The sequence below is a fragment of the Oncorhynchus mykiss genome, chromosome 6 (assembly GCF_057628025.1).
Source record: "Oncorhynchus mykiss isolate SJ-2025 chromosome 6, ASM5762802v1, whole genome shotgun sequence".
Lineage (NCBI taxonomy): Eukaryota > Metazoa > Chordata > Actinopteri > Salmoniformes > Salmonidae > Oncorhynchus > Oncorhynchus mykiss.
The window spans coordinates 18487568-18509937 of NC_143027.1; the positions used below are offsets into that span (position 1 = coordinate 18487568).

The following is a 22370-nucleotide window of genomic DNA, read 5'->3' on the forward strand; positions in this document are numbered from 1 at the left end:
TCTACCTTGAGTGTCAGTGCCTTGATGGAGACCTCCATGGCCTGCGGGGAGGTGGAGGACTGTGCGCTCTTGAAGAACACCTGGCAGGGTTGCAGCACAGTGGTCTCCTTGTTCCTCCTCTTCTCCCTCAGGAAGGGGCAGGCCACTAACTTCAGGTCCTTGACCACTGCCGTCATCAGCTGACCATCCGGGTTGCTCTTCATCACCAGCTCGCACTCCATGGTCATGACCAGGGCTGGGGCGTCGGCACGCGTCAGGTCAGCCACAAAGACAATCTCTGGGTTCTTCACCAGAACATTCATCTCCGACTTGACTGCCACTGGAGATGGAGTACAGACAGAGAGGAAAGCAGGGGAGTGTTCATTAGTTTTCTTCCATTTGATGCCTGTCAGAAACGGAGTGAAACTATTGGACATTTCACTTTGCACTAATTGGACGTCATACAAACATGACATTTGTGGTGAATATTGTGTAGTGTGAAATGTGAACATGTCGTACCAGGTTCCTTGGAAGCGGCGGTGGCTGTAACTGTGGGTTTAGTGCTGCTGATCTTGGGGGCGGCTGAGGAGAAACCTTGTTGGCTGGCCTTGAGGAAGATGTCGGCCACGGTGAGCAGGAACTCCATGCTGGCACAGAGGTAGACATCCTGCACCACCGTCTCCAGAGAGGTGCCTTCACGCCCCTGATTGTAGTTCACCTCCACCATCACGTTCCTCTCAGCGCTCGGACGAATCGCCATCATCCTGACAGACAGAGGCCAGAGGGACAGGTGTACATGATAATTCCTACAGAAAGAGCAATAATAACAATCCCTACAGCAAGGGTCCTAATAACACACCCTATCATAAGTGCACTAAATACCTTGTAATCTGTTTGTCATATGATGTTACATAGAAGAGTGAGTAACTTTTTATTCTACTCTACAGATTCAAAGATTCCATTCTCTCAAAACAATTGACATACCAGATGGAAATACTCATGGGTTTTGATGAACTGGGAGTGCGAGATTAAATTAAAGCTGCTTTGACTATCATGGGGTTGCTAACCAAAGCCATTCATCTTAGCTGTGTGACAGTCCTGTGTGACAGACAGATGGTGAAGCAGTGATGAACATTATGCCACGCTGGAGAACACACACTGAGCCTCGTACATCAACGCCAGCACTGAGCCACGCGCTCATATGTTCACAGTACACACACCACTCTGCGGTATCTCTCCCAGTGTCTGTGAATGTGTACGTAGGCTCAGTACCAAGGTAACTGTGTGTGTGTGTTTTACCTGGCAGTGATATTCTTGACTCTGCGTCTCTTGTCGTCTAGCAGGCAGTCTGTGAGTTTGACGGAGGCCTTCATGGATCCGTCTGAGAACATGTGGACAGATGTAGAGATAGTTCCCAAGGTGAACTCAGCCAGCATCAGCTGATCATCCCTGGAGTCCAACACCTGCACCTGAATACAGACACATAGGCAGAGACGCACGCCCACAGAGACAGGCAGACACATAGGCAGAGACACACGCCCACAGAGACAGGCAGACACATAGGCAGAGACGCACGCCCACAAAAACAGGCAGACACATAGGCAGAGACGCACGCCCACAGAGACAGGCAGACACATAGGCAGAGACGCACGCCCACAGAGACAGGCAGACACATAGGCAGAGACACACGCCCACAGAGACAGGCAGACACATAGGCAGAGACGCACACCCACAGAGACAGGCAGACACATAGGCAGAGACGCACGCCCACAGACACATAGGCAGAGACGCACGCCCACAGAGACAGGCACATACACACACTTTCTGGTAAGAATATCTAAGCGGATGGAGTTTTCTGTGGTCAATTAGTGTTTGTGAAGGTGTGCAGTGATGCAATAGTCACCTCAGTCCCATTGGGGCTGTACAGGACCAGAGTCATGGAGTCAAACTTGAAGTCTACTTTGAGTATGTTCTTCAGCTTAGTGCTCTTCTGGGTCTCGACCACTGCAGCAGTTACCACTATGTTGCCTACAGACAGGGTTCAACATGATTATCAATATCACAATCATCCAAATATTAAGACTCACACACACATTCAACCCAACTGTTCTCACCGCTGGTGGAGATAGTACCAGTACCTCCTGTAGTGGCAGTGTCGGAGTGATCCACTGTAGACGGAGGAGGACGAGGGGAAACAGCGTCTGACGTCTCTGACATGTTCTCACCCAGAGTCCTCAACACCACCGTCATGTCATCCTGACTCAGGATCAGCTAGTAAGACAAAAACACACACACACATCCACCCCGTTACACAAATGTATCAACAACCATCATTTCATATGAACATTTCTTGTTTATTGAGAGTTGGCTTTAACTAACACAGACACACACACTGACACATACACACATACAGACACACACTCACATTCATAGGTTTGAGGTGGGCAGTGATCTTTATGTCAGGGATGCTGTGGTACCAGGAGGCTGACAGGTTCCTCTGGATGGACAGGTCCAGGTTGACCGGCTTCAGAACCTGGATCTCCCCCTGAAATCTCCCCTTCTCAAAGGTGGTTCTGCACAATCAAACACAACAAACAAACGGCTTTACAGGTTCTGATTTTCTGCACATCCAGGTCCATCTACCAGATATACAAAAGTAACTGGAACACACAGAAATCTGTCTATTGTCAAGAAACACCTCACATCCCTGTGAACAAATGAAGTCATCCGTTCACTTTAAACAACTGCGAATCCATGAGGTTTAATTCTGGTTCCGTATACAGAATTGGCTGACTACTGGTGTGCTTTACTAGCAACCCTGTTCTGTCTCACCTGTACATCTTCAGGTCACTGAGGACCACGGTCATGGTGTCGATGATGGGAGGGATCTTGACATGCGTCTGGGAGTCGACCAAGGCGAAGCAGTTCTTGACCGTGACCATACCGAGGTCAGCCACAGTGACGTTGGTGGAGGACGACGACTGCGGCAGGAAGACAAGAGGAGCTTTGAAGTCTACATCCAGAGAGATGCGCACGCTGCGCTCAGCCAGCTCCATCACCCCTGTGGCTGCCTTCTCCGCTGCCTGCACCGTCACCTCAGCCAGGGCCTCCTTGGCCGCCTGGAAATTGTTGATGAAAGCCTGGGGGAGAGGGAGGTGAATGAGGAGGAAGAGAAGGGGTGGGACAAAGAGCAGTCGCGTTACAGAGTTCTCATCGATGGTCATATGACGTAGGACAATCCAGAACCGAAAAAGTGCACCGAATGTGATTAGGCTTGGTAAGTTCTGGGGCATTTTGGTACCGGTACTATAAGTAAGGCCATGGTTTTCGACACTCTGGAAAAGTGTTGTTGGCAGCTGAATTTTTGAAACACATAAAAGGATAAGTGATAGTTAAGTGGAGTTAAGAGAGATGGTGTCTCTTACCAGGATGGAGGAGACAAACTTGTTGAGGAAGATGACCTGGATGCAGCCCACCGTCAGGGTGATGCTGGTGTCCACTTTACCCATGTCTAGATAGGCATCGCCCTCAGTGGCGTCCGTGTGGTTCACCATGCGGAAAGCAAACACCTCCTTATCAGCTATGGACACACACTAGGATGCAGACGGCGTACAAATATAGCAGCAGAAAGCAAAAACAACAATCATCATTTCTCGTGAATGTGGCCCCTTGACTGGGAAAATAACATCTCTAAAGTAAAACAAATGGCAAAGATTAGGTGATGTTTGTTCAAATGGCAAAGATTAGATTTGGCGTTATTTCAAATTTTGATATGTCAACTTTTCATTTGATCCTTTGGATACTGGAGGCCATGAGTGAGCCTTGTGAGTATGGTAGTCAATGACTGCTGGGTCGTGTTCATTAGGGAACGCAAAGGAAAACATTGAGCAAAAGTTACCTGCTTGTACAGTGCCTCCTTATCACAGTCCAGGATGACTATGTTCTTCAGGTTGGCCAGAACCTCCACCGCCTTTCTCCTCATCAGCACCTCCGACACCAGGCCTGGAACATAGAACAAAGAGGCAGAACACTGAGGAGCAGGTCTAGGTCTAGAACAAGTCTGTAAATGCCATATCTCTGTGGTATGGCACATCATTCACCAAAGTTTTGTCAAAATCGGGCCAGCGGTGTCTGAGATATCACATGATTAACTAACATACGTACTAGCGGACGGCGACAGATCCATAGTCCCCCCCCCCCGATTTCATGGTGGGGCACCACAAAGGTGTGTTCATATCAGTTCCAGAACCAATAGGAAAAGATAATCAGTGGCCTGAGTATTTCTTCATGTTTACCACAAGGTAGCACTAGCATCATTATAATGTGTGTGCGTGCATGTCCTGTCCACACAACTAATCACACAAACACATAATTGTATGCAATATCATAATTCATGCACGCAGCTGTTGTGGATGTGTGTCGCGGAAGGAGACTTGCGTTGCGGACGTGTGTTGCAGACAGTGACTTGTGTTGCAGACGTGTGTTGCGGACGGTGACGTGTGTTGCGGACGGTGACTTGTGTTGCAGACGTGTGTTGCGGACGGTGACGTGTGTAGCTGACGGTGACTTGTGTTGCGGACGTGTGTTGCGGACGGTGACGTGTGTTGCGGACGGTGACTTGTGTTGCAGACGTGTGTTGCGGACGGTGACGTGTGTAGCTGACGGTGACTTGTGTTGCAGACGGTGACTTGTGTTGCAGACGTGTGTTGCGGACGGTGACGTGTGTTGCGGACGGTGACTTGTGTTGCAGACGTGTGTTGCGGACGGTGACGTGTGTAGCTGACGGTGACTTGTGTTGCGGACGTGTGTTGCAGACGGTGACTTGTGTTGTGGACGGTGACGTGTGTTGCGGACGTGTGTTGCGGACGTGTGTTGCAGACGGTGACTTGTGTTGCAGACGTGTGTTGCAGACGTGTGTTGCGGACGGTGACGTGTGTAGCGGACGGTGACGTGTGTAGCTGACGGTGACTTGTGTTGCGGACGGTGACTTGTGTTGCGGACGGTGACTTGTGTTGCGGACGGTGACTTGTGTTGCGGACGGTGACTTGTGTTACGGACGGTGACTTGTGTTGCGGACGGTGACTTGTGTTGCGGACGGTGACTTGTGTTGCGGACGGTGACTTGTGTTGCGGACGGTGACTTGTGTTGCAGACGGTGACTTGTGTTGCAGACGTGTGTTGCGGACGGTGACTTGTGTTGCGGACGGTGACGTGTGTAGCGGACGGTGACGTGTGTAGCTGACGGTGACTTGTGTTGCGGACGGTGACTTGTGTTGCGGACAGTGACTTGTGTTGCGGACGGTGACTTGTGTTGCGGACGGTGACTTGTGTTGCGGACGGTGACTTGTGTTGCGGACGGTGACTTGTGTTGCAGACGGTGACTTGTGTTGCAGACGTGTGTTGCGGACAGTGACTTGTGTTGCGGACGGTGACTTGTGTTGCGGACGGTGACGTGTGTAGCGGACGGTGACGTGTGTAGCTGACGGTGACTTGTGTTGCGGACGGTGACTTGTGTTGCGGACAGTGACTTGTGTTGCGGACGGTGACTTGTGTTGCGGACGGTGACTTGTGTTGCGGACGGTGACTTGTGTTGCGGACGGTGACTTGTGTTGCGGACGGTGACTTGTGTTGCGGACGGTGACTTGTGTTGCGGACGGTGACTTGTGTTGCGGACGGTGACTTGTGTTGCGGACGGTGACTTGTGTTGCGGACGGTGACTTGTGTTGCGGACGGTGACTTGTGTTGCGGACGGTGACTTGTGTTGCAGACGTGTGTTGCGGACGGTGACTTGTGTTGCGGACGGTGACTTGTGTTGCGGACGGTGACTTGTGTTGCAGACGGCGACTTGTGTTGCGGACGGTGACTTGTGTTACCCTCAATGCAGATCTCTGCTATCATGTGGCTATGGCCTCGGATGAAAACCTTCAGACAGTTGAGATCAGCTCTGATGTGCAAATTCACCACGTCCTCAAACTTTGACTTCTTAGAAGCTGAGGAGAGTGGGGTAGAGAGACATTGATGAAAGAGTAGTTCATTTGTCCAAACGTAAAAGACGCTTTGATGAGAAGATGATTTTGTTTGCATCACAATACATCAAACGTCAAGTGGTCCATACAATGGCAGAGAATTTACATTTGGTTTAGCTAGCTACGTATTAGAAGGAGAATACATGGAGGACATGTGTCTACTCAATATCTCTACATGCAACAAATATACAGCAGGTATATTACCGAACCAAATTCTCTTCCACTTTCGACTAACTTTGATTCATGAAATAAATTCTAATACATTTCAACAGTGGAAAAGTCTTAGTTCCAGTAACCGGAATGGATTCCATGAAACTGATAATTACATGTTCTTTTTGCCACGGCCGATTCCTCCTTCTCGCCCTCCTCCCCCTCTCCCTCCTCCCCCTCGTCCTCCTCTGCGATTGTGGGAAGCTCCTCCTTGCTAGGCACCGCCTCCTTGGTCGGGGGGAGGAGGCTGTTCAGGAAGTTCATGGCGTTGAGCAAAGCCTCCGTGTGCAGGTGTACATCCAGAGATGAGAAGTTCACCTGAGACAGAGATTTCACGCACACACCACCGTCACAATGAACACACTAACACAACTGAGCAGAGTACTGAGCTCAAATCAACATCATGTTGAAGTTCCAAATGTAGGTTAACACAGTTGTATTGTAAGATCTTACCTTTACTGATTGTTCAGTGTTCTTGTACTGAGACTTGAATTCTGGCCCGTTCTTATCAGCCTGAAAGAGACATTGAAGCTTTTAGACCTGCTCTACTGTTAATCTACATTGGATGAAGAATGTATGAAACAGTGTTGACTGTGTGTGTGTGTGTGTGTGTGTGTACACCTTAGTGTACTCCAATGTGAGGAGGTCCTCCTCTGTGTTGTCTAGAGTGGTGATCAGGTGCACTTTCTTCTCCTCTGAATCTGGACAAGTATATCAAACCAGAAAATCATATCACACCAAAACCACACAGAGAAGTCTGCAGACATGCCACACAACCGCCAACGAGGAAGCAGCATATCACATTTATTATCATATTTATTTCATAAAGATCTAGACAATCATTTCTTCGCATTCCAAACGCAGCAAAGTGCACAGAGCCGTCTTGCTAATGTTCCAAAAATGCAATCGAGGGAAAAACACCATTCAAAAAACACACCAGATGCAAGCGATTTCATGTGACTTATGTTAAAAGCGTGGAAAGAGGGGCAATGTAAAGATGCAACAACTCGAATAGGTTGCTATCAAACATGACTAGATTACTACCTTTGAATGTGGTGGACAACGGATTAAAGTTCAGTTGAAGAACAAATAGAACAGGAGAGAAATGCTGGTTTCAATGGCATAAACAGGCACATTCAAGTGTGGCTACCTTTTCTGGTGTCTCCCCTAATGTCAGAGCTGGTATGGAGAAGGCTGTAGCGAAGGCGCAGAAGACCCAGATTTGTACATTTACGTATTTATGTAAATCTATGCTAATTATATTAAAACTATTATTTGAATATTGAAATGTTTAAGATACATTTTCGATAGTGAATTTCTGGATCAGTTAGTTGACAGGCCTACCTTTAAGAGACAATGATTCCCACCCACCCCCTCACCTACCCATATACTCTGAGCACTCTAGGCAGATCTCGCGTAGAAAGGTGTTAGATGTCATGTCGAAGGTGCGAATCTTTAGCTCGGTGCCGAGACGCTCGACGTCCAGGTGTAACACTGTGACCTCCAGGCCTCTAGACAGACGACACAGCTGAACAGACAGCTAGACAGCAGAATGAGGGAGTTCAAGTACACACATATACACACACAGCTTTATTAGCAATCAGAGTGAAAACATCTAAATGAAGTGTTTAAGGACTCTCTCACACACAGATGTATATTATGTTAAGCATACCTTGTTGATCTCAAACGTCATGAGGAACTCTGTCATGTTCTTCTTGGGGTCTTTCTTGACCAGACCTCTCCTCTTGACCGAGTCGGAGCGTTGTAGGGGGCTGGGCATGTTGTCGGGGAAGAACGGACTGTCGCCTATAGGAGAGCTGGGAGCATCGTAGAACAGGTCCTCCTCTGAGCCTGCACACACACACACACACGTAAAGTACAAAGATCCATTTGTAATGGGCTGTATGGGCTGTATGTGTGCGTGCATGTCTCTCACCTGATTCCCATATGAGGGAGTTGCGCAGTTCAGCCATGGTTGGTTGCCTGGGGGTTAGCTGAGGGGTGTACGACTGCTTTGGAGCCTGCGGAAGAAAAACAAGCAGAAATTAGACACGAACACACACACAACCCAATAGAAATCTATTTACACACAAAACAACAACCAACATTACAGTCAACCCACAGACAGGCAGAGATGGAGAGTCAACCCACAGACAGGCAGAGAGAGAGAGAGAGAGTCAACGAGAGAGTCAACCCACAAACAGGCAGAGAGAGAGCGAGAGAGAGAGTCAACCCACAGACGGGCAGAGAGAGAGAGAGAGAGAGTCAACCCACAGACAGGCAGAGAGAGAGGGAAAGTCAACCCACAGACAGGCAGAGAGAGAGTGAGAGTCAATCCACAGACAGGCAGAGAGAGAGCGAGAGAGAGAGTTAACCCACAGACAGGCAGAGAGAGAGAGAGAGAGTCAACGAGAGAGTCAACCCACAAACAGGCAGAGAGAGAGCGAGAGAGAGAGTCAACCCACAGACGGGCAGAGAGAGAGCGAGAGAGAGTTAACCCACAGACAGGCAGAGAGAGAGTCAACCCACAGACAGGCAGAGAGAGAGAGAGAGAGAGAGAGAGTCAACCCACAGACAGGCAGAGAGAGAGAGAGAGAGAGAGTCAACCCACAGACAGGCAGAGAGAGAGAGAGAGAGAGTCAACCCACAGACAGGCAGAGAGAGAGAGAGAGAGAGAGTCAACCCACAGACAGGCAGAGAGAGAGAGGGAGAGAGAGTCAACCCACAGACAGGAGAGAGAGAGAGAGAGAGGGAGAGAGTCAACCCACAGACAGGCAGAGAGAAAGAGAGAGTCAGCCCACAGACAGGCAGAGAGAAAGAGAGAGTCAACCCACAGACAGGCAGAGATAGATAGAGAGAGTCAACCCACAGACCGAGAGTCAACCCACAGACAGACAGAGAAAGTCAACCCACAGACAGGCAGAGAGACTCCCAGTAGTTAGTACCTTAGGTGTAGAGTGTGTGTTGGTGCTGCGCGGGGCCGGCCTGCTCTCCGGCAGCGGGATGCTGTTAATCAGCTCCAGCACGGCCCGCACCTTATCATCAGAGATCCTCAGAGACAAGAGAGGCATCTCCCCGAAGAGCTTAAACCTGACATACACGCGCACACACACACTTTATTCATATCATTCATCTGACCAGCTTTTTGACAAACACGATTATACATAGTAGTAGTCCAAAAAAGGCATCGCACCCACCCCTCTCTCTCTACCCCAGAACCAACCCACCCCTCTCTCTCCACCCCAGAACCCACCCACCCCTCTCTCTCTCCACCCCAGAACCAACCCACCCCTCTCTCTCTCCACCCCAGAACCAACCCACCCCTCTCTCTCTCCACCCCAGAACCAACCCACCCCTCTCTCTCTCCACCCCAGAACCAACCCACCCCTCTCTCTCCACCCCAGAACCCATCCACCCCTCTCTCTCCACCCCAGAACCCATCCACCCCTCTCTCTCCACCCCAGAACCAACCCACCCCTCTCTCTCCACCCCAGAACCAACCCACCCCTCTCTCTCCACCCCAGAACCCACCCACCCTCTCTCTCCACCCCAGAACCAACCCACCCCTCTCTCTCCACCCCAGAACCCACCCACCCCTCTCTCTCCACCCCAGAACCCACCCACCCCTCTCTCCACCCCAGAACCAACCCACCCCTCTCTCTCCACCACAGAACCAACCCACCCCTCTCTCTCCATCCCAGAACCCACCCACCCTCCCACCCCTCTCTCTCCACCCTAGAACCCCCCCACCCCTCTCTCTCCATCCCAGAACCAACCCACCCCTCTCTCCACCCCAGAACCCACCCACCCCTCTCTCTCCACCCCAGAACCCACCCACCCCTCTCTCTCCACCACAGAACCAACCCACCCCTCTCTATCCATCCCAGAACCCACCCACCCCTCTCTCTCCACCCCAGAACCAACCCACCCCTCTCTCTCCACCCCAGAACCAACCCACCCCTCTCTCTCCATCCCAGAACCCACCCACCCCTCTCTCTCCACCCCAGAACCCACCCACCCACCAACCCCCAACCCTCTCTACCCCAGAACCCACCCACCCCCCACCAACCCCCTCCTCCTCCACCCCTCTCTCTACCCCAGAACCCACCCCTCTTCCCTCCCTCTTACTTGGGCATGCGTGAGTCTGTGACCACCATGGCTCTGCTGAACACCACCTTGACATCAACAGGCTCCAGGATGTGGAGGGCCGATTGCTTCAGCTTACGGGCTTTCCTCCAGTCCCCGTCTAATACACAACACAACAACCACTGTTAAGCCTAATTTAACTATATTCTACCTAAGTATGCAACGCAAGAACGCAATAAGCTACAGAAAACGACTTCCCTGCATAGTTGTGTCACATGACACATTTTGGGCAGATAATTGTATGCGTGTGTGTGTACCTGGTTTGCTGTAGAGGAATTGTAGGCTGCTGAGCTTGATGTTGAAGCTGTCGTAGGCTTGGGACATGATGTCCTGTATAGTCCTGCTCCCTACAGAGAGCTGGGGTAGCCCCTTTCTACTCAGACTAGACACCTGATAACACAATGGCATAGAACAGGGATTTTCAAACTTTTCTTCCCAGGCAATAAAGCCCTTTTCATCTGCTACCTCAGAGTCGGATGAACAGGAACAGCTAGTATGCCAAATGTTCCTGTAGATGTTCCAGTTATTGTGCTAACGCTAGTTAGCATTGGCTCGTGAAACTCCCTCTAACTTCCTTCATACTGGACATAGAGACATTCAAATGGATTCCATGACAGTATTCTGTTGCAGCTAGCGATATTCATAAACTAATCATTTTTCACGTACAAAAATACCCAAAATAGTTTTTCAAAACAAAGCTAAAATGTATGGACCCCAGTTTGAAAATCCCTGTCATAGCACACCTGGATGAGGTCCTGTTTATTATGCAGGGTTCGGCTGCCCAGGGCTAGTAAACTAAACAGTCAGGCAAGTTGAGTCTGCTCAGTGGTTGCCTTATTGGGCAAGTGAAATATAGCAGCAACATGACAGGATCAATCACAGTTCGCAAATTTTCTGTACATCGTCTCTCACTCACTCAAGTCAGATCGAACCGCTGTCTCTACACAAACGTGTGTGCTGTGTCAATTGAAGTGACCTACCTTGAAGTGACCCAGGTCCAATAGCATGAGGTTCTGAGTGGAGTCGTAGAAGCCGGTTTGGGGCACGATCACGTAGGAGGCCATGAGGTTGACGTTCAGATCCAGAACCTTCTGGGTCTCAATCACGTACATCAGCCCTGCAGACAACAATATATAATGGACGGCATACTTCAACACGTTCTTACATAATATAGGATATGAAAGGGGAGGGAGGGGTGTCTGTCAATAGGAAATAAGAAGTATGGATTGGAGATTGAGGTCAATGAGGCGGATATCCTGGCTGATTAATCATAAGTTTACCTCACCAACCTCCATGTCCATTGAAAATAAATGAATAGATCTCCATATTTGGGCCTGCAGCATATGTAAACAAATCCATCAGTGCTGTGTTTCAGCCCAGGAAAGTGAGTGTGGCCTGTCAGTCAGAGCTAGAGGCGGGGCTCTGACCTGTGGAGGTGCGGTCTCGGAACTGTTCCAGCTTCATGAGAGTGGCGTTGGTCAGCTCGTCTAGCTGGAGGTCATCAGGCGGCAAGAAGAACGCAGACATGCTGTTCACCGTCACCTGCCGGAGGGAGACACAGGTACCCATGTTGTTACACAAGCAAACACACTAATTTTTGTTCTAAAAACTCCACGCCAGATTGAACCGAGGAACAACTGATATAGTAATGTAAACAGGTACACACCCACCCACACACACACACACCCACACACACACCCACACACCCACACACCCACACACACACACACTAACAGCGTCATAGATGATCTCCAGAGGCTGGGACTCGACGTGGAGCCGCTGGTCAGCACTCTCATCCAGAGGGTTGGTCTCAAACAGGATGTCAAGTAGGGGGGTCCCTGTTACCGTGGCAGCCTTCCTCGACGACAGCAGCGTGGGCGCCGGCCGATTATTGGCCAGTCCTTTCACCTCAAACAGACTAAGCTGGGCCGACAGCCTGAGGGCAACAACAACAACAACACCAGCAGAATCAGAACCAAGGGCAGAGAGTGGAGGGAGCAGTGGAAGAGAGAGAAGTCTGGAGAGCGAGAAAGGGGGAGATAGATGAGGGAAAAGAATAGGGGGAGAATGAGAGAGATACCGACAAACCGAGCATCGCAAAATAGTGTCGTCAGCTGTTCTCAAGTTTGCTCTTGGACTATGGCACGACAACAAAAACCTGGCAACAATATCCCATTGATAAAGCACTACAACAGGGAAGGAGGGGGAAGTATTTAAACGCAGGGTCTGTTCACAAGTGTACAGAGTTACCGATTATAAATAGATTTTGTAGAACAGATATGATATTCTGTCATGTAAATTTTGACATCATGTCAGCTCTTCATTTCTGTGTGCAACGTTCTGAATGTTTCCCCTCACCGAACACACCCCAGAGTGTGTACTGTGCATACTTAATGGCTTGTGCTCCGGGCCTCTGGGTCAGCATGGATTTCAGGTCTTCAACTGTGACCTTGAGGATTTCATTCTGATCCTTGTTGTCTTTCATTGAGAAAGACATCCTCTTCATGTGAAAATGTATCTTAATGTCCTCAAACTGAAAAAACAAAATGAGAGAGGGACAAGAGAGATTGTGAATAGTGTCCTGGGTTATATTTCTATATCCAGGGATTGCTGTACTGCACTACGATGTGTAGGAAATATACAGTAGCCACTCACGTTCTTTGGCAGGTTGTGATTGACAGCTACCTCACTGTAGCCAATGGCGGTGTAGAGTTTGGCCTTCTCGGCAGGAGTCATAAGCTCACCAAAAGCTGAGGAGAATAAAGATTTTTATTTTTATATTGTCCATAAAATGTGTCTAGCTTCACAAAAACAAACATTAAAACATCATCCTCATCAGGAGCGCCTTATCATCAAGATAATTTCAAATCAACTTTACAAAAGGGAAGAAAATGCTAAATGCAATTCCAAGTGCGCAATTAAATCCAAGTCAAAGACATAACTGGTCCAAAACCATTATTATCATCATCATCATGAGCACCTTGTTATCAACATCATTCAATACTTGATAATTCATAGGGTGGGACAGGACAGGGTTAAAGGGAAATGTCTTTTTTTTTTTACTTCATATCCATCATCTTCAGCACCACCCTGACATCAACATGTGAAAATGACACATTTCTATGTTTTGAAGTAAAAAAGATAAGTGTTTGCAATGACATCATCAACCAAGACAATTAATAGGCAATGCCAGCTCATAATTGGTTAAAATCACACAATGCGCCCCGATGATGTCATTTTGAAACCAGCTGGATGCCACACAGTAAACCAGCCGAATGATTGGCACGTTGGCCTTTTGAGAAAAGAGGCAAGGCGACCTGTAGAAGACTAAGCATTGGTGCCCTGGTAGCCTACTCGTCTGATCTCATTTATTGCTGACATGTCTGTCTAAATCCAAGGACACTCTCCTCTCACGGTGCCCATGCATCTCTTTGCAAAGTAACAACTTTGATTTGCTGCCAATTTCTCCCAATAAAATAAATGTTTGGTTGGTTCAGAATGCATGTGCCGATGCGGTCTTCTAAACTCCAACCGTGCTTCACCTGTGTCAGAGGATTCTGCGGAAAGGAGCGACAGCCTCCTGGTTTTTATTTTTTATTTCACCTTTATTTAACCAGGTAGGCAAGTTGAGAACACGTTCTCATTTACAATTGCGACCTGGCCAAGATAAAGCAAAGCAGTTCGACACATACAACAACACAGAGTTACACATGGAGTAAAACAAACATACAGCAACAATAAGTAGAAATATAAGTCTATATACGATGTGAGCAAATGAGGTGAGATAAGGGAGGTAAAGGCAAAAAGGCCATGGTGGCAAAGTAAATACAATATAGCAAGTAAAACACTGGAATGGTAGATTTGCAGTGGAAGAATGTGCAAAATAGAAATAATGGGGTGCAAAGGAGCTAAATAAATAAAGAAATACAGTAGGGGGAGAGGTAGTTGTTTGGGTTAAATTATAGATGGGTTATGTACAGGTGCAGTAATCTGTGAGCTGCTCTGACAGCTGGTGCTTAAAGCTAGTGAGGGAGATGTGTTTCCAGTCTCAGAGATTTTTGTAGTTCGTTCCAGTCATTGGCAGCAGAGAACTGGAAGGAGAGGCGGCCAAAGGAAGAATTGGTTTTGGGGCTGACCAGAGAGATATACCTGCTGGAGCGCGTGCTACAGGTGGGTGCTGCTATGGTGACCAGCGAGCTGAGATAAGGGGGGACTTTACCTAGCAGGGTCTTGTAGATGACCTGGAGCCAGTGGGTTTGGCGGCGAGTATGAAGCGAGGGCCAGCCAACGAGAGAGTAGAGGTCGCAGTGGTGGCTTTGGTGACAAAACTGATGGCACAGTGATAGACTGCATCCAATTTATTGAGCAGGGTATTGGAGGCTATTTTGTAAATGACATCGCCGAAGTCAAAGATCGGTAGGATAGTCAGTTTTACGAGGGTATGTTTGGCAGCATGAGTGAAGGATGCTTTGTTGCGAAATAGGAAGCCAATTCTAGATGTAACTTTCGATTAGAGATGTTTGATGTGAGTCTGGAAGGAGAGTTTACAGTCTAACCAGACACCTAGGTATTTATAGTTGTCCACATATTCTAAGTCAGAACCGTCCAGAGTAGTGATGTTGGAAAGTCGGGCAGGTGCAGGCAGAGATCGGTTGAAGAGCATGCATTTAGTTTTATTTGTATTTAAGAGCAATTGGAGGCCATGGAAGGAGAGTTGTATGGCATTGAAGCTCGCCTGGAGGGTTGTTAACACAGTGTCCAAGGAAGGGCCAGAAGTATACAAGAATGGTGTCGTCTGCGTAGAGGTGGATCAGAGACTCACCAGCAGCAAGAGTGACATCATTGATGTATACAAAGAAGAGAGTCGTTCCAAGAATTGAACCCTGTGGCACCCCCATAGGGACTGTCAGAGGCCCGGACAACAGGCCCTCCGATTTGACACACTGAACTCTATCAGAGAAGTAGTTGGTGAACCAGGCGAGGCAATCATTTGAGAAACCAAGGCTAAAGGACTAGGCCGAGGAACAACATGCACAGTGGATTGACAGGAATTCTCCACCTCAATATCAGTATGGGGTCTTTTCAAGTGCCTTGTTTCGCCATTGTCAATTTTTGTAGCTAGGTTTGTACTTGGTAGGCCTACAATGCCATTTAGCTAGCCACTGCCTACTTCAAGCTTGCAAGCCAAAAAGATTGCAGCTGTGGCAGGATGCTGGCACTAACAGACATTCTGCGTTTATTTATTAGTCAAAGTGAGACCCTGTATCAAATGTGAAATGTCTCAATTAATAAGAATGTATGTACAAAATGGGGCATGGTGATTGGGTATGTGGGCAGTCTCACCTCCGGTCTTGACCTCCTTGGACTTGGCGCCGTCATCTCCTGACCAGCCGGACCACATCCAGCCCAACCAGCCCTGAGATTCCTCCTCCACCTTCACCCCTGGACGAAAGATACGCAGACCCGCCTTGCTCGCCTGGAACAACCAACCATTGCTGGTCACAGTCTACACATAACGCCTCAGCCACAACCACTAGCTGGAACCACTGTTAGTTAAACTGTGACCACGTGTTGCACTGGTGGTTACGCTATGGCAGTGTGACTAAGTCGGGTTATTTCTGTCATGCTTTACTGCCATTTTGAACAAATGAGTTAGTTGACGGACAGACAGGCTAAACACATTACAGTAGATGCAGAGAAGAGAGGTAGTTAGCTAGGAATAATTCAACAGATAGCTCAATCCGTACCTCCATCTCAGCTTGCTGCCTGGCCAGCGTGATGTTAAAAATATCCAGAGTCCGCTCAGTCTCCTGGGCACATGGAGGGAAAGATGGATCCATTAAAACAGTTCCCGGACCGTTATGGGAATTGATCAATTATTACTTCATCAATTACTTAACGTCCATCAATCAATGCAGCAGAGTAGAGAAAAGGATTGGGGTTGCAACTCTGAAAGCGAGGGAGGAGTAGGCCCTTCTCAATCTCCACCAAACCTGGTGAGCATTTTGTTTTCTTTTAAATACTTTGAGTGCCTGATTGAGTCAGCCCGAAGTGCCAGATGGGCAAGGCTTGAACTTTGGGGAGTATTCCTTTGGTCAAATTATAGCCAGGCAAGCTCAATCAAGCACTGCTCAAGTTTTGGAAACAAAACAAATACTATTTGAATGCAGGTCTGGGTTCCGCAACGGAAAATGTTTCAAAACCTTTTGCAATAGAACATTTTAATGTGTGCTTCTTTTTGTACAAGTCCAGGTAGTCCCTTCCTATTTGTCAGTTTTTCTCCATTTGGTGCCTAATGAACATGACCCTGATCTCCACACACCTCCACTTCCCTGAGCAGCTTCTCAGTGGGCTTCTTGTTGGTGATCTTGGACTTGTAGAGCGCTCTGTAACACTTGACTGTCTGCCGGTGGCGGTGGATGCGCTGCCACGACCACATGTGCAGCCGTGGCTTCACGTCCACCTCCATGATGCCCATAATCACATACTGCCACCTAGATGAAAACACAAGCAGAGTGACAGTCACAATGGGCCTAGTCTGTGTTCATCACTGTAACTCAATTGATTGGAAAAATGTGTCTAATAATCTTATACTGGGTGGCATGCAACATGACACAATTATCATTCACTGCCTAAACATTAACAATAACCACAATTGTCATCAATACATCAAGAGAAAAGGGTTTAAGTATTTTTTTGTATAAGAAACAAAAGAGTGAGTGTTGACCATATGTAGGCGTTGGTGTGCACGTGGAATTGCGGCCGGTATTTCCTGTATGGCAGGTTGCGTGACATCATATCCACCGAGCCCAGGAGCTCCAGAATGCTGATATACTGCAGAGAGGGAAAGGGTCAGAGTTCAGGGGTCAACGAAGAAGACAGAGAGGGAAATAATAAACCCGATTTTATATTGGTAAAAATACTGTAACATTTCAAATAGACAGGATAGCAAAATTGTGGAAATTGCATGTATCAGTGTCCTTCACTGTGGTTAAATAATAGCCACCGTCCTTATTATGCACATAGTTGAAGTCACAATGCAGATTCTAATGAGTTTTACAGTATTTTGGGGGGCAAATGTGCTCTTTTGCTTGAAGAAAATGTAGCCCTTTCTCGCCCTCTCTTTCATGGCCTCTTTCCCGTCTCACCTGTGGCCTGTTCAGCTCCACGGCCACCTCTCTCAGGTTGACTACCAAGTCTACCTTGGGTGAAGAGAAGTTTACGTCTGACCGGGGGTTCATGCTCAGCTTCGCATTGGCCGTTATCGGACGAAAAACTGCCAGCATTGAACAGGAAAATTAGGTTAATAAGGATATGATACCGAATTAAACAACAATTCAACAGTGGGTTTAAATAATGAGAAAAAGTATTCAATTACAATACACTCAAATGACTGATTTGATTCCCTGTATCAGGTGGATGGCAACATGAATACCAAGACTGATCCAGACGATGAATGATGTCACACCCCTGTATCGACTAGGCAACACTCACTGAAATCGTGTTTCATGGGGGTGGAACTGTAGATATCCATGCTGTTCTGGAGGCATCGCTGTGGAAACGACAGACAGGAAGAGACACTTAATTAGACATCATAGATAGACATCACTCTCACTTAAGAGACTCACCGCTCAGCAACGGTGCTGAATGATGACACGGTCACTCACCAGGGCCTCATCTGGCATGTGATTGGAGTACAGAATTGAGTTCACGTTCCAGTAGGCAAAGAGATTGTCCAACTGGACAAGCTGAGGAGGAAAAAGCACAACAGAAAACAGCTTAGAATGCTGTTGACAGTATAATAGTGTCATAATGTATGTAAAACTCATCTATAGAATAACCATTGCTGTAAAGAATACTCTACCTTGAAAAACAGCTTGGCTTTCTCATTCAGAAGACAAGGTTTCCAGTTCTCATCTGCGGTCTGTGGGGTAACACAGTTTTGGGGTTGAGAAGTTACGTGATACTGTTTCAGCATCAGACCACAAATAGACCATAACTCTGACCACAACAAAACCAAAGCATGGATTGCTGTCATACCTTGTCCATAGACTGCTTACAGCAGGGGTGTCAAAGTCAAATGGACGGAGGGCCAAATAAAAAAATCAGCTACAAGACGAGGGCCGGACTGTTCGAATGTTCATTGAAAAATTTTTAAATGACGCATATAGTCTAGTGAACCTAATTGAACCTACTGAAAACCTAACAAATATATTACAATATGATCAGATAAATAAAGCAATATTTTCTTATGGCTCTGTCAGTAATCTTTAATTTTCAACAGACACAAAAGACAAATTTCCTTTATATAAATATCCCCATAACATGAACATTAAATGAAAGAAACCGGTATTCAAGGCACCATCAGTAGACTATATTTTCTATTTTAGCAAAAGTGGGCTAAATTTACTTCAAAGAAAAAACAATAATAGCAATTTTCTATCATCCACTCAACTGAAATATTTTTAAAATATAATTGGATTGAAATACAAAAAAATAAAGTGCAAAAATCTATTAATCAAAAACAACACTTTGTTTAAGGAGAAGTAACATGCAGTGAAAACAAATATTAAATTTTAACTTTTAAACTTGAACTGAGTAAAAACTCTAAATATGTGATTGCACAGTAATGTTCACTTGTTTGAGGTTGAGGGTGATACTTGGTGGTGTCCCATCTTTTCCACAAGTTCATCAATGTTCGGGGTAAGGCTCTGAGCTGAAGAAATCCTCAGAATTGAGTGGAGGTGTTCAGCAGTAAGTCGACTTCTGTGTGATGTTTTGTTCAGGTTCATCAAAGAAAACAGTTGTTCACACAGGTATGTGCTGCCAAACATAGACAACGTTTGAGCAGCCTGGATGCGCAGCTGGGGCATTGTGCCGGGGAGGAAACGGGCAAACTCCGCAGCACCCACTGCCGCATATTTTTCCCTCAGTGCATCATTGCATTGGAGGTCAATCAACTCCATTTGGAGGTTTGGTGGTGAGCTTTCCACGTCAACAGCAAATGGGTTACCGAGCAGTTCCAACCTGCTTTTTTGTGCTTCAAAGTCAGCAAATCGGCGTCGAAAGTCAGTGGTAAGCATACCTATTTTATCAGCCAACTGTGTGCTCGGGAACGCACTGGTAGAGAGCTTCTCTTTCATGGTCTGGCAGCTGGGAAAGTGGCTCAAATTTTCTTTCCGCATCTGCGTCTCCCACAGAGTCAGTTTGGTTTTAAATGCCTTCACTGTACTGTACATATCAGAGATGACACGATCCCGACCCTGCAGCTGCAAGTTTATTGCATTCAGATGACTCGTAATGTCACACAGAAAAGCCATTTCACACAGAAACATTTCGTCTCGGAGTTGTGTTGTGTCTTTCCCTTTGCTGTCCAAGAATAGACAAATCTCCTCACGAAGCTCGAAACATCTTTGAAGCACCTTTCCCTGGCTTAGCCATCGCACCTCTGTGTGATAAGGCAAATCACCATGCTCCGTTTCTAACTCCGTCAGAAATGCCTTGAACTGGCGGTGATTCAAACCTTTGGCTCTGATAAAGTTAACTGTGCGCGTGATGATGCTCATTACATGCTCCATTTTCAAGGCTTTACCGCACAACGCTTCCTGGTGTATGATACAATGATAAGCTGTCAGCTCACCTGTCGCGTTTTCCTCTTGCATCTTTTCCCGTATCTTCGCCACCAGTCCGCTCCTGTGTCCACACATCGCAGGTGCTCCGTCGGTTGTCAAACCCACGAGTTTTTCCCAAGGCAGCTCCATCTCATTTACACATCTTGACACCTCTTCATACAAATCATGCCCCGTAGTTGTGCCATGCATAGGACGTAAAGCCAAAAACTCCTCTGTCACGCTTAGGCTGGAGTCCACTCCGCGGATGAAAATTGACAACTGGGCAATGTCAGAAATGTCGGTGCTCTCATCCACAGCCAAGGAATATGCAATAAAATCTTTTCCCTTTTTCACAAGCTGCTCTTTTAGATTGATGGACAACTGGTCTACTCTCTCGGCAATGGTGTTTCTGCTCAGACTCACATTTAAAAAGAGTTGCCTTTTTTCTGGGCAAACTTCGTCACAAACTTTAATCATGCAGTTTTTGATGAAATCCCCCTCCGTAAATGGCCGGGCTGATTTAGCGATCTCTTCTGCCAAAATAAAACTGGCCTTGACAGCAGCCTGGCCTTGTGATTTGGCTTTTTTGAACAGAGCCTGTCGAGATTTGAGGCCTCGTTTTAATTCCTCTGCCTTTTGTAGCCTTTGTTCCATGTCCATATTCTTGTTTTTGTCCGCGTGTTTCGTTTCATAATGTCGTCTCAGATTATACTCTTTCAGTACCGCCACACTTTCTCCACACAGAAGACACACAGGTTTTCCAGCTACCTTCGTGAACATATACTCCGACTCCCACCTTGTTTGAAACCCCCGGTTCTCAGTATCCACCTTCCGTTTTGCCATTTTTGATGGGTATCTGAAAGTTAATTTTACTGTGATGCTGACGACTGCTGTGCCAATAAATATTGAAATGAAGCAGCCTACTGCTCGGTGCGTCACCTTTGCATTGTGGGAAATGTAGTATTGGTGCGTGTAAAAGATCTGCGGGCTGCCGGCTTGCTGCGGGCCGGTTCTAATAATAAATCAAGATCATCCCAGGGGCCGTAAAAAACCTTCTTGCGGGCCGGATGTGGCCCGCGGGCCTTGACTCTGACATATGTGGCTTACAGGGTAAGGAAACCAATATCACATTTTATCATTTGTTTCCTTCATGAGAAGGCGACACACACATTACCTGAAGGCTGAGGTTCTGTAGAGACATTCCAAATGATAATGGGCATTTGGGATTGGTGACCTGAGAAAGAGAAGAGAGAAAGAGATGAGAGGAGAAAGAAAGAAACTTACAGTAATGCAACACAGTAGTAATATACATAGTTCTAGTACTGTAGAACTAGTGTAGTACTACTGTAGTACACTAGGCAGAATACTCACGTCATCCTCATAGCGGATGTGGATGTTGGAGATCTTCACCTGAAGGTTCTTGATCACCTGTGTCACCAGTTTCTCCACAAAGGTGTCTTGTTTCTCAAGTGCGGGGTTTTCTGTGACACCAATGAACATGATATAAGAACACATGCATTAAAGTCACAGTCCTGAGTCTGTGTTTTAACCCAAAGGCAGCCCCGCCAAGGGGTGCATCTGGGGAAATGTAAACACTGACTGACAGTCTGAGATGCACATGACGGTTTTAAACATTTTGAAGCTATACATAACTTACAAAGACTCAAAATGTATAATACTGTAACTAACTGCCAAAAACAGACAGACACATGAACTCTGACCTTGTTCCGCTGCTTTCTGTTTGGTCTCTTCGATCCTCTGCAGCTCCCTCTGACGAGCCTCCTGAAGCTGTTTCTCCTCCTTCTCTGCATCATACTTTATACCTGAAACATGCAAAGACATAGGCTACCCATTAACAAAAGCAAAGACACATGCACACACACTACAGCTAGGGTTCATGCATATCGGTGATACGGTCAGGTTCTCACTGGCTGTGGGCACGATGAGCAGGTAAACTCCATCCAGTGTAGCTTCCACTGACTGGGTGTACAGATTCTTCCATGGAATCTTCAGCTCCAAACGTCCTGACAGAACCACACACACAAACACAGCAGAGGGAGAGAACAAATAGAAAGAGTTTGAAGAGTGAGAAAGAGGGAGTAGGAGGGAGGCACTATAGTAAATGTCATAGGGTTATACGGTAGGTGTTGGGTTGAGAGTCATCGTACAAATCTTACCTATATGTCCGGCTCTTACTTTAAAAGGAATGTCAAGTTGACTCTGAAACAAGAACAAAAATATTCAGCACAATATAATGTCAATGTACCTACATAATTAACAACTGATATGTTTAGCAGTAGGCCTAGCCATTCATGTAAAACCTACCAAGGCATTTTCCTTTATTTCAAGATTTCTGAGCACAGCATCACCTAGGGGGGAAAAAAGCATATTGGGTGTTG

At 47.1% G+C, this 22370-nt stretch overlaps 1 protein-coding gene across 7 annotated transcripts in view; it reads right to left on the minus strand.

Annotated features, from left to right (window-relative positions):
• The window catches only part of LOC110525386 (intermembrane lipid transfer protein VPS13A), a 66906-nt gene that overhangs the window by 42753 nt on the left and 1783 nt on the right, over nt 1–22370 (minus strand). For 2 of the 7 annotated variants that reach the window (XM_036979518.2, XM_090237112.1), the window contains exons 2-39: nt 22297–22340; nt 22149–22191; nt 21900–21995; nt 21693–21794; nt 21343–21452; nt 21146–21205; nt 18225–18284; nt 18028–18108; nt 17855–17912; nt 17509–17636; nt 17088–17194; nt 16683–16854; nt 16108–16170; nt 15704–15836; nt 13016–13110; nt 12751–12893; nt 12095–12296; nt 11788–11902; nt 11341–11477; nt 10618–10750; nt 10343–10460; nt 9160–9304; nt 8151–8235; nt 7887–8065; nt 7598–7754; nt 6836–6915; nt 6668–6727; nt 6331–6532; nt 5852–5968; nt 3878–3981; nt 3405–3572; nt 2812–3119; nt 2405–2552; nt 2094–2250; nt 1883–2007; nt 1279–1448; nt 499–743; nt 6–325 (exon numbers count right to left, since the gene is read on the minus strand). In XM_036979518.2, the coding sequence (XP_036835413.2) occupies nt 6–325; nt 499–743; nt 1279–1448; nt 1883–2007; nt 2094–2250; nt 2405–2552; nt 2812–3119; nt 3405–3572; nt 3878–3981; nt 5852–5968; nt 6331–6532; nt 6668–6727; nt 6836–6915; nt 7598–7754; nt 7887–8065; nt 8151–8235; nt 9160–9304; nt 10343–10460; nt 10618–10750; nt 11341–11477; nt 11788–11902; nt 12095–12296; nt 12751–12893; nt 13016–13110; nt 15704–15836; nt 16108–16170; nt 16683–16854; nt 17088–17194; nt 17509–17636; nt 17855–17912; nt 18028–18108; nt 18225–18284; nt 21146–21205; nt 21343–21452; nt 21693–21794; nt 21900–21995; nt 22149–22191; nt 22297–22340 (4970 nt within the window). The remainder of the gene's footprint in view (nt 1–5; nt 326–498; nt 744–1278; nt 1449–1882; nt 2008–2093; nt 2251–2404; nt 2553–2811; nt 3120–3404; nt 3573–3877; nt 3982–5851; nt 5969–6330; nt 6533–6667; nt 6728–6835; nt 6916–7597; nt 7755–7886; nt 8066–8150; nt 8236–9159; nt 9305–10342; nt 10461–10617; nt 10751–11340; nt 11478–11787; nt 11903–12094; nt 12297–12750; nt 12894–13015; nt 13111–15703; nt 15837–16107; nt 16171–16682; nt 16855–17087; nt 17195–17508; nt 17637–17854; nt 17913–18027; nt 18109–18224; nt 18285–21145; nt 21206–21342; nt 21453–21692; nt 21795–21899; nt 21996–22148; nt 22192–22296; nt 22341–22370) is intronic. The other 5 variants (XM_090237111.1, XM_036979520.2, XM_090237110.1 and 2 more) reach the window with 5 other exon arrangements.